The sequence below is a fragment of the Chionomys nivalis genome, chromosome 3 (assembly GCF_950005125.1).
Source record: "Chionomys nivalis chromosome 3, mChiNiv1.1, whole genome shotgun sequence".
Lineage (NCBI taxonomy): Eukaryota > Metazoa > Chordata > Mammalia > Rodentia > Cricetidae > Chionomys > Chionomys nivalis.
The window spans coordinates 82,166,882-82,179,372 of NC_080088.1; the positions used below are offsets into that span (position 1 = coordinate 82,166,882).

The window sequence follows — 12,491 nt, forward strand, 5'->3', positions numbered from 1 at the left end:
GGTATACATGTATTGCTGTCATTAACAAATGGCTCACTGTGAGGGAATTCTTCCCTCATGGTCAAGATGACTGGGGTAGAGTTCAAGTTGCATTCTTGTCAGTCACATATTTGAGAATCGTGATTCTAGGAAGTCTCCAAATAACAGCTGAACTGTGGTATTGAGCTACTTGATATATGAAATTTTACTTGTGGGTAATGCCTTTCTTTTATACTAACATTCAAAAATATCACTTAAAGTTCTCTCTCTCTCTCTCTCCATCTTTATTGTGTATATGTTTGTGTGTGTGAGGGCAGGTACATTTGTGCTCAGTGTGTGTAGATCGAAGAACAGCTTTTTCAGGAGTGCTTCTCTCCTTCCATCTTGTTTTGAGGCAGAGTCTCCTTTGTTTCTGTCCCTGCACTCCGGGCTAGCTGAACTGTAAGGTTTAGACTTGTTTTCCTATCTCTGCCTCCATCTTGCTATAAGAGTTCTGAAACTGTAAGTGTGTACCATTGCCCCTGCTTTTTAATGTAGGTTCTAGGGAATGGGCTTGGGTTTTTAGGCTTACATGGCAAGCAGTTTTCTGTCTGAGCCATGTCTCTCACATAATTTTTATATTACAGAAAAACTATAAAAGATTATTCTCATTGCCTGTGTTTTGTTACACTTTTCATTTAAAAATTTCTTTCTGTGTAAGCAAATCTTTGCTTCTTGTACTATGTCATTTATCATCTATATTTCCTGTTAATGAAAATTGGGTCTAGACCGAAAGCTTCATTAGCTGTAAGTGAACAAACAAGTTTCAAGATGTGTTTTTGCAATTTATTGGGGTTTGATTGTTTGTTTTGTTACAACCAGCTTCCAGTCCAGAAAATATCTTGTATTTTATGTCTGATGTATGTCTTGTATTTCATGGCACTTACTGAAAAGATATTACAATTTTTGTTTTAAACGAAAAGATGTATTTCTTGATACCAAATACTTAAATTTTGTTTTTATTTCAGCAAAACAAGCTATTGATCAGGGGAGATCTCCAGTTATAATAGACAACACTAATACACAAGCCTGGGAAATGAAACCGTATGTGGAAATGGTAAATAATGACATGCAAGTTTTGTCCTTTTATTCTCAACTTACTTTTGTATTCTGAAATTTTGGTCTATTTGATCTTTATTATTGAAATTTTCCCCTTGTTTTCTAAATAGTTTTGTTGTTTTTTTTTTTTTTTTTTTGTCTTTTCTTTTTTAGCTTAAAAATTGGGAATGGTGTTTATGATGGTTGAATGTGCTCTTCTTCTTAGTTACTCCTGAACTTGAAGATAGTAATTGGAATTCAATTACATAGTCTTAACATTTTTCTAAGCCACATTTTACCAAGAAATATTTTTCTTGGTTGAGTGTCCTTTCTGTTGTCAGATGAAACTTATATCTGTGTGCCTTCTTTTTCTTAAAAATCTTCTCCGCGGGGCTGGAGAGATGGCTCAGTGGTTAAAAGCGCTGCATGCTCTTCCAAAGGTCCTGAGTTCAATTCCCAGCAACCACATGGTGGCTCACAACCATCTGTAATGGGGTCTGGTGCCCTCCTCTGGCCTGCAAGCATACACACAGACAGAATATTGTGTACATAATAAATAATAAATATTTAAAAACAAACAAACAAACAAACAAAAATCTTCTCCTGGTTTTGTCTTCTCCCCCGATGTAGGCCATAGGAAAAGGATACAGAGTAGAGTTTCATGAACCGGAAACTTGGTGGAAGTTTGATCCTGAAGAATTAGAAAAGTAAGAGCCTCATTTTTATTGAATCCTTATCTTGTTTCTTTAATTTGTCTTTGTGTGTTTGGTTTTTTTCTGGCTTTGCTTGTCATCTTGTCAGTTTTGAGCAGGGGCTGTTTGTTTTTTTTAAGAGGAACAAGTTTTTGAAGAGCTTTGCCTTGTCAAAATTCATAACTATCTTTTACTACATGTGCTTGGTTCTTTTTCTTAATGTGAATTCCTTTATTAAGTTTATTGACTGGGGTGTTGTGACATTAGAGCTTCTCCCTCATCCCACATCATGTCCATATTGGAGGGCCCCTCACGAGCTTTGTGTCTTGTGTTTTCATCTTTCTATAATTCCATCCCAAGAGCCTTGGAATCACAGTGTTTGGGAACTCCTTTTCCCTAGGGTGGTAATGTGATGCCTTTAGCTTGTTCATTATCCCATTGGAGTTTGTGGCAGTGTGTCACTTCAGACATCTTAACATCTCTGCTGCACTGCTTTCTCTGAATGGGCGGTTTCCTGTCAGGAAGATTTAGGGTTTGTGAGTTTGTTTCTGAGTTGTTTGGAGGTTTTGTTTTGTTTTGTTTACATCGTATTGAGAAAATAAGTCCAGAGTTTGATATATGTTAAGCAAGTACTCTTCGGATCTTTCTAGACTTCAGAATGAGAGCCTTGTGAGAGACTGGATTGGGACTTGGAGCCTGGTTCTTTGGTTCTTCCGTGTTCACCAGTGCCCTTTCTTTCCTTCACCCACTACTTGTCACTCTGCTTTCCCTATCTTGATTCACTTCCTTTTCAGTCATAATTTTGTTGAGTTATCATTCATATAGCTTACAACTTACCCATTTGAAATAGACAATTCAGTGATTTTAGTTTACTCATAGAATTATATAAATGCCACTCCCTATTTTTTTTTTTTTTTCAAGACAGGGTTTCTCTGGCTTTGGAGCCTGTCCTGGAACTAGCTCTTGTAACCAGGCTGGTCTCGAACTCACAGAGATCTGCCTGGCTCTGCCTCCCGAGTGCTGGGATTAAGGGCGTGCGCCACCATCTCCCAGAGCCACTCCCTTTTTAAACTGACTTTTTCACTCTTTATCTTCCATCATAGTTTGCCCCTTCCTGCTTAAACTGTTTGTTTTTTTTTTTTTTCTGGTGCTGTTGATAGAGCCCTAATGTGCACACTGTAATCACATTCTGCCCAAATCCTTAGTTTTCAGGCTATTCTGTGTGTAGGGCCCAAATCACTTATTTTCCCATCTTTCATTTCTTTGACTACTCTTTGTGATTTTTGTGCTATATGATGCTAATATCTGATTGGCATTGTTTGCCTACCAAACCATTTATGCTACACTCAAGATGGAAGAGTGTAAATTTAAATGGAAATTTTTTTGTTTTTGTTTTATGGGACAGGGTTTCTCTGTATAACAGCCGTGACTACCTGGTCCTTGATTGGAAATTTAAAGCTAAAGATAGTTGAATCATGGTATATAAATGCCTGAGTGATTAAATTGTCCTATAGTTATGGCTTCATTTATGTTTGAGAGACTTGTGACTTAATAATTTGTTCGTTTGCTTGCTTTCCTGCTTGCTTGATTTGTTCTGTTGGAAACAGGTTCTCAGTATGTAGCTTTGGCTGTCCTGGAACTCGCTGTGTAGACCAAGCTAGCCTCAAACACAATGATTCACCTACCCCTGCCTTCTAAATGTGCACCACCGTGGCCACTGAAGTAATTTTTTAATGTAAGTTAACAGTCCACTTTATTTTAACTGGTATGTAGCATAATTTGAATTTTGGAAGAATTGGGTAGAATCAAATCACTGAATTTGGCATTTTGTGGATTTAGTCATATTTTATTTTTTTGTGCTTGGGATTGAACCCAGGGTTTCAAGCATGGCATAATAGGGATCTAACAGTGATAAATTCCCCTAACCCGTTTCCTGCCAATTTTTAACCTTGAATCTGTTCTATTTTTCCCTTCTGTCTCTGTTGTTGTTGTTCTATTTTACACTTCTAAGTGTAAAATATCAGATTAGAAAATTAGATTTTTTTTGTGGCCTATTTCTAGGAAAAATGAGTTAGTAAAAAGTAAGAACAATACCACGAATATAAAGCCTGTTCCTGTATGTTGTCTTATAGTCTGTCAGAATCATATTATAGGAAACGATGAGAATAAATAAACCGTCCAAAGGCCTGAGTGTCAAGAACAGTTTTTAAACCGCTTTTCTTGTCCCAGACTCATATGAAGAAAAGTATAGGAAGAGCTATACTTGGTGGCACATGCCTGTAATTCCAGTACTAGTGAGACTAAAACTGAACAGGGTCTTTACCTGACACACATACTTAGCTGTCACCTTTGTGAGAATGTGACTAGCCCCTCAGCAGCAGTTTTATGAGTCTTTTGGGGAGGATGGTTTTGATTTTGGTTGTTTTTTGACCTGATAATCTTTTACTGCTTCTATTTTTGAAAGTTTTACCATGTAGTATTTTTTTTTTAATATTATGGTTTAACTTTGCCTTTTTCAACTTACATGTGCTTATATAAATAAAAATCATGTTTATTCTTTATATCTAATTTTTCAGTGAACATCCTATTATATTTCTAGTAATAAGGTACTGGTTATATAAAATCTTAGAATACAACAGGAAAAGCTGGACATAGTGGTGTACACCTTTAATCTCAGCACTTAGGAGGCAGAGGAGGCAGGTGGGTCTCTGTGAGTTCAAGGCCAGCCTGACCTACAGAGTGAGTTCCAGGACAGCCAGAGCTGTTTCACAGAGAAACCCTGTAAAATGAAACCCAGAAAAAGAAAAAGAAGGTAAACATCTTCTATTTCACTGTATACCTAATGTTTTCAGTATTTCTATAAGAAGCTGTAATCACTTCACTTTGTATGAATCTTCTTGTATAAAGCAAGAATGAACAAAGTATGTCTTCTCATGTTTATAAAATACCATTTAGACTTTATGCATTAACTGTAAAATAGCTGAATCTATCTCTAAACCTATATTTTCTTTTAAAAAAAAAGATTTAAGATCCATTTCTTTCTGTTTTGTTTTGTTTTGTTTTTGGTAGGAGGAATAAACATGGTGTGTCTCGGAAGAAGATTGCTCAGATGTTGGATCGTTATGAATTTCAAATGTCCATCTCTATTGTGATGAATTCAGTGGAACCATCACAGAAAAGCATACAAAGACCCCTCCCTCTCCCGGAGGAGCCGAGGTGGGGAGGCTCTCTAGATTCACAGGGTCAAGCCCCTGTCACCGATAGCTCTTAAGTTGGCTGGCTAGCTGACATGCTGATTACTTTGAGAACAAAGTAGTGAGCCTGTCTTCATTTTGAATAGCTTCAAATAAAAAGAAAACCACTCTTATGTTGCTCTACAAGAGTGTTCCCTTCAGTTGTTTAGATCCTAAAGTATAAATAAAAATTGCATAAAATTGTATTTTAAATGTTTTTATAATCTTTTGTGATAACACTTTTGGTTATTGTGAATACTACAATGAAAAGGGAACTAGGATTTTTTCTAAAACTGAATTTTAAACTAATTATCTATTTTAAATATTGTTGAACTGCTTTTTTAATAGTTCATACTTTAAATTTTAATAAAAACCAACATTTTCCCATCCTTACCCTAAATATACAGAAATACTAGCTTTTTATACAATACTTTATAGTTGATTACTTTAATTTGACATGCTAGTGGATTATGTTTCAACTAATTCATAAGTGTGACAACATTAGCTCTAAGCCATAATTAGCATCTCACATAGTTCAGTTTCCCAGCAAATGTTAGGCACTAGGGATATTAATCATCTTGTGGGTCGTCTATTTACATTTAGACCCCTTCCTCTCCAGGGAGAGAACAACAGTGGGAGGCTCTTTGCTCTCTGGGCTCACATAATCAAATCGTTTATGCACATATTCCTACTTGGAGTTTTAGGAAGACTAGAGGCAAGGCAAGTCATATAGTTTAAAAAGCCTGTCAGCCAATTCTGATGATAATTCAGTTTTTTTGCTGTTGTTAAATTTGATGCAATATAATTCTGGCATAAAAATATTAATATTTTGGTGGCAGTGGTGGTACTCACCTTTAATCCCAGCACTCAGCAGGCAGAGGCAGGTGGATCTCTGTGAGTTTGAGGCCAACCAGGTCTAGAGTGAGTTCCAGGACAGAGAAACCCTGCTTCGGGGGGAAAAAAAAAGATTGGGGGTGGTTGCTTAGCACTGGTCATTTGTCCTGTGCAGTATTATTTCTCCTGGTTCCAGTTCTTACTGTGGAGCCAGCTATGTTTCTTTACTGAGTAGCTTCCTTTATTAGATTATATTCCTTTTTTTCGTAATTAAAAATTTAGGTGCACTACTTCATTTTTGATTCTTGTAAGTCATTTCCATCTTCAAACACAGCTTTGCATAGGCTGTTCCTATTGAGCAGTACAAGTAACTCTACCACTTCTTACTGGAATACATTTTTTTTCCAGTTATAGAAAATGTTTCTTTAATCTCTGGTTTATTTTTCTAAGAAAAAAATCCAGATAATTACAGTGTAATTTCAAAAATTTATTTATCTTGATCCTGTGTATGCTTTGCATGTTAATGTATCATGACTCTTAAATTTTTTCCTAAATAACCTATTTTAAGTCATGTAATCTTTGTTATTTTGAAACCTCTTGCTGTTTTTTGCAAGTTGTGAGACTAAAAACTAGATAAAGTATTGTCAGCTAGGTCTTTAATCATGTTGTCATTAGTGACTAAGATTGTGATGGCTGCTCTTTACTTGCCCTGCTTTGAGCTGTTGATATTTGAGGAGATCTGACATATCTTCTTACCTTGTTCAGCACATGTGTGTGTGTTTGTATATATTTGTTCATCCTAAGTAAACTTGTAGTAGGAATATGCTAACACATGTTCTCTGTGTGTGTGTGTGTGTGTGTGTATACACACACACATTATACATATGTTTTTGATATGATTGCTTTTTAATTTGGGTTTTTGTTGTTTTCCAGTATATTATTTAAATTAGCCCAGTTTGAAAACCACACTAAAAGGTTAAACTTAGGGATAGGTGAGGCAGCTGTTGGATGCTATGTCTCTAAGAGACTACTCAGTGTAAAGAAACCCTGCCTCAAAAAAAGAAGAAGCAGAAGAAAGAAACTTTATTTGATTCCCAGCACCCATAAAAAAGTGGCTCATAAGCACCTGTAACTCCAATTCCAGGGACCCCAACACCATTAGTCTCTGTGTGCTCCTGTACTCACACACATAGATGTCCTAATGCACACAGGATTTAAGGAGCTTCCTTTGAGCCAGTGGTGGTGGTGGTGCATGCCTTTGATCCCAGCACTTGGGAAGTAGAGGCAGGCCTTTGGGAAATACAAACTATGAATAAGTACATTTCTAGATTTCTTTTACAGACTCAATTTTTATCTTTGTGTATTTTGGGAATTAATAATCATTTAGAGATGATTAATCATTGCTGTGTAATTTTTTAAATTGTGAATTCTTTTTGAATCAGGGAAAGTGGACATTCTCAAAGACTTTTTAAAGATAGAAAATTACTTTATAGTTCTTCCAAGCATTGTGCCTCATTTAAAAAAATAAAAATAATGAGTTACTATGGAATAAAAGATACTAACATCAAGTAATTATCGGGTGCTAAAAGCTAATAAAAGTATAAAATTTACCTGTTAATCTTAGCATTTTTTTAAAAATTTGAATGTAATTTGATGCCTCTAGTGCTACATGTCACTGTAGTATGGTTTCCATTGCAAAGAATGTGTAGCCATCAGTCGCTGTATTTAAGATGTGTCACTCAGCTTCTATTCTAATTCTGTAAGAAGAAATAAGAACTTCTTGGGATTTTGTTTTGTTTTTAGCCTTTAAGTAAAAATGACTACCTAATTGATAAACACGTTTATGATTATCTTTGTTATAATTTTGTTAGTAAAGCCATCAAGTTGAACTTTGGCTCTGCTTTTCAAGTGGGAAGTTTTATTACCATTATTCCCCCCTTTAAAGAAAACATTGATTGTTTCATATATTTATCTGTTTAAAAGTAAAATTTAAAATAAAATAATTGGGTTTGTTGTTGAAGTGATAATTGATTTAGGTACTTGAAGTTTGTTCATCTCTAATATAGATTATTGAACTCTTCTAGTTTTATATATTGATTAGTTTTTAAAGGATTCATAATTTCAAATGAAATTTATAGCGTCTAATTTTTCTTTGAAGTGTTCATATTTTATTCAGATTTTTATTACAAACCTGTCAGAAGCTAATTTTCTAAGTAAAGATAAATGAATAGTGTGTTGTTACCCATTTGAATTGTTGGAGAAATACCATTAGTTGTTACCGTCATTAGTAGTCTCTAGAGCTCTGTGTTTACTTCTTAGTTCATTGGTATATAAATGTATACTGACATGAATCCTTTAACTGAGAAGGGCTAAAGTTACAGCTGTTGTTAATCTTTATTCCTCATACAGTGATGCATTACAGTAGAGTTCTGGAAAAGAATTAGTTTCATTTTGATACTATGGTCATCCAGAAGAGATAATTCAGTGATAGTATAAAATACAGATTGTAATTTTTAAGTTTTATGGGTTACACAATTTATGAATATTTTTCTATTAAATTTATTAGCTTTATTTTTGTTCACTGGGAAAGAGAAACTAAATTAAAGTTAGGCAGTTGACAAGTACACTGCTGGAGATGGCTGTTTTTACAGAATAATGTTGGCATGCTGGGTGTGGTGATGTAAGCCTTTGACCCCAGCACCAGCAGCTGATACCTTTGAGTTCAAGGCTAATCTGGTCTGCATAGCAAGTTCCAGGGAGACTGTGTCTCCAAAAGGTACCATTAAAAGAATAGCTTTGTATACATGCCAGATTTTTTTCTTTAGACTTTCCTCGTGGTAGTAAGGAGCGAGATTTGTTGAAATACATTGTAGACGAGCCATTAGTGCTTATCTCTGTCTATTGGGGTTTTTGGTTGTTGTTGTTGTTTGCTTGTTTTTGTAAAAACAATGGTTAGATAGATTTCAGTTTAGTTGATTCAAATTGTCATGTTTGTGTTTTGCCTTCGTGAATATATGTGCACGATACATGCAATACCTAAAGATGTCAGAAGGGGGTGTTAGATCCTGTGAGCTGCCATGTGGATGCTAGGAACTGAACCTGGTCCTTTTTGAGTGCAACCAGTACTCTTAACCACTGAGCCATTTCTCTGATTTCCAATTTGTTGACTATTTTAAGCCTAAAAAAAAAATAATTCATGGTTTTGTGCTTTGTAAATTTCAGAGTAAACATTGATAGGTATGTAAGTATTGTGTGCCTCTAATCTTTAAAAACTTATGGAAGAATGATTATAACTGACAGTGTCTAGATTATAGTGAATGGAATATGTGTGTAAATGATGATTTATTTAGAACAGTCTCTTTATGGAAATTCTTAATACATTGTCACTGTCAGGTTATGCAGAGGAAAAGGGATATTGTGTCACAAATAACTCTTAGTGGTTTGTTTGTTTTTGCATTTTTTAATCATGCCAGCATGCGTGTAACGTGTGCCATTGCACTCATGGAGGTTAGAGGACTGCTTGGAAGAATAGGTTCTCTCTTCCATCATAGGAGTGTCTAGGATCAAACTCAGGTAGTTGGGCTTGGTGGCAACTGTTTTTACCCACTGAGCCATCTTGCAAGCCCGTAAGATAATTCTTGGAAGAGATCATTGCAGTAAAGAGAGTGATTCTTCTCCTTTCTTTAAAAAAACAAAACAAAACAAAAAAACTAGTTTCCTGTAGCCTATGGCCTATGCTGGCTTCAAACTCATTGCATAGCTGAGATGACCTTAAAACTTAAACTCAGATCCTTCCCGCTGCCGCCTCCCAAGTGCTGAGGTTACAGGCAAGCAATCATCATTCTTCCTTGGATTGGAAATTTTTAATTTTAGATTTTTTTTTAGACATTATTGGAAGTTTTAGCCATTTTTATTAGGAGTAATCTGTTTTTCTTCAAAGATCTCGTACTAGTAATCCTGCCACATTTCAAGTGTAGTAAATATTTCAATGATTATATACATAATACACCTCTGAGCACTTGGTTTGTTAACTTCAGGAAACTGTACTTAAAAACAAAATATTTTATGTAGTTTGGTCCCAGCCATAGTGTAGGCCCTAGTCTTAGAACTAGACAGAATCACATTAGCCAGCATTACTCCTGTTTGTTGGTAACTGACAACTTTGTGTTGAGGGTATTATTCTAGCTCTCTTGCTCTTTTTTGTTTGTTTGTTTCGGGTTTTTTTTTTTTTATTGTTGTTGTTTATTAGCTTTTAGAGACACAGGGTTTCTCTGTGTAGCTCTGGCTGTTCTGGAACTTGCTCTGTAGACCAGGCTGGCCTCGAACTCAAGAGCTCTGGCAGCCTCTGCTTCCTGAGTGCTAGGATTAGAGGCATGGTCTAGCATCTAATAATTTTCTTCTTGCTTGTTTTAAAGTTAAAGCACCGTTTGTAAACTAAAGGGGAAGATTGAGACGTTTTAGAGAAGCTCCTGGGTTGTTTTCTCAGTGTATTTGTAGTTACAATTGTTTTTGCATTTAGTAGAGTTTGCTAAAAGGCTGGTTTGGTTTTTGTTTTTTCCTGGAGGGGGCAGTATTGTAGTCTTGCTTGTATTTTCATTAAAGTTTTACTCTTAGGGTAAATGAATTCATCACAGCTAATAATTATAATTATACCATCCTCACTTGTCATTGAGTACTCCGTTTTGTTTGGTTTTTGTATATCAAAATGAAAGAGAATTTGTTTCATAAAGGCTTATAGTTTCTTTTTCTTTTTTCTTAATGGTCTTAAAAGTCATGTTTCTTTTTTTTCATGTAGTCTTTCTGTATGTGCTTTCCTTTTCTTCTGTTTTCTGCTCAGCAATCTTCCTGTTACTGCATGACATTCTTAGTGAGGATGATGGGTAAGTCCCTGACAAAACAATGTAACTGCTCTTTCCTTCCCGTTCCACTGAACCCCGTGTCTGCATGAACTTCGCCTCTGGCCACACCTCAGCAGTTACTCTCTTTCACCCTATGGGTTAGTACAATCTTGATATGAAATGATTATTGTAAAGGCTTATTTTTTTAAAAAATCCATTGTTGTGATACTCTTTGATTGAGATAATAGTATAATAATTTGATGTGTAGATCTTAAGGGGAAATTTTTCAGTAACAAATTGCAGTGCTGGGAGATTGCAGTTGATGGGTTGCAGAGTTCACTGTTACAGAATGTTAAAGCTTCCTCCAGAACCTCAGGCCTCAGCATACTAACGTTTGTGAAAATAACTAATGTCAGTTCAATGCCTGTCACTATTGAGCCACGGTCCTAATATAGGCTTAAGATAAATGATTTATTCTACAAATTTCTCTAGTAAAGATGGGAAAATTCATATCTAGGGAGGACTGTATCCCACATCATCTTTAACCACACAGTCCTCTTTCCGATTTAGCTATTTTTTTCAAGACAGAGACATTCCGGTGAAAAATTGGTGCATCTTTACAGTTCTTTCCCCAGGACTAGAAGCTATGTTGGTTTCAGTCGAGTTGAATGATGATCTGTAAGTAGTTATTTAGAATTCAGTTTTTGAAAAGTCAAAATTGAAAATAGAGAATTTATACCATTTAATGTTTAAATGTTTTATACAGATTATATATTAATATAAAAATATTCATAGTTTTAAAAATATGTTCATATTTACTGTTGTGTTTTAATGTTTAACATTTTTACATTTCTTATTTTAATTCACATTTGAAATTTGTAGTATTCAATAAATGGATTATTGAATTACATAAATTGGGTTTTTATTCGTGCTTAATTTTCAGACAGCATTTCCTAAAATAGGTCAACATTAGTTATACATGCTGTTATTTTTCTCTTATGCCTGCCTACTGTCTTAGCTGTATCAACTGTGGGTGTTCTGAAAATCCCATCCATTCTCCTTTTTAATGCTCTAAGTTAATTTTCCAAAATTAGAGAATAGAGAAGGCAATTTCTTAAGTTAACTTTATAAATTATATAGTATTAAATTATAAGGAAAATGTTTACTCAATGAAGAATTCTTTGAGTATTTAGCTTTGTTTTAACTAAAAATATTAATGAATTGGGTCTCATTTCTTTTTTAATTGCTTAAGAGTATATTAGCTTTTTATCATTTATTGACAGTAGTTTAGATTTTGCTTTGAGTAGTAAAGACTAAATGAAAGAAGATATGGCATTGGTTTCATGAATGGATCATGGTTACTTTTAGCTTAGGAAACTGGAAAGCGGTACATGTGGTCTTGGGAAATAGTGAATTACAACATGGGCTACAGGTGCAGTTGTAGTGTATTTATATTCCAGTCAAATACAAGCATAGAAATGGGCTAACATTTCTGAATAATTACACGTAGTAAAAAATTATATCCTAAAATTCTTTTTTTTAATATATATATCCTAAAATTCTAAGGAATAATATCTAAGAATAGTTGTTGAAAATGGTATTATCCCCCCCCCACACACACACACACATACCTTTCCATTTGCTGTTCAAAAACCAGTAGAGACTGGAATGAAATAAGGAAGCTTGCCGTGTTGTCAAGAATTTCAGTGCCTCAGACACTTGGATCTTGTTCCTTTGTATCTGTGGCATCTGTACAGCTTTGTTCTTTAACAGAAGTCAGTAAACATGAATGAGACCTGGGCCCCAGGCTTTTCCCTGAAACAATCAGATAGGGAGGA

At 35.0% G+C, this 12,491-nt stretch overlaps 1 protein-coding gene across 6 annotated transcripts in view; it reads left to right on the forward strand.

Annotated features, from left to right (window-relative positions):
* Window positions 1-12,491, forward strand: part of N4bp2l2 (NEDD4 binding protein 2 like 2) — a 94,533-nt gene that overhangs the window by 16,947 nt on the left and 65,095 nt on the right. For all 6 annotated transcript variants that reach the window (XR_009056863.1, XM_057765694.1, XM_057765693.1 and 3 more), the window contains 3 exons: window positions 987-1,075; window positions 1,687-1,763; window positions 4,818-4,964. Coding sequence is in view for 5 of the 6 variants with exons in the window: in XM_057765694.1 (XP_057621677.1) it covers window positions 987-1,075; window positions 1,687-1,763; window positions 4,818-4,964 (313 nt within the window). In the remaining variant the exon portion in view is untranslated. The remainder of the gene's footprint in view (window positions 1-986; window positions 1,076-1,686; window positions 1,764-4,817; window positions 4,965-12,491) is intronic.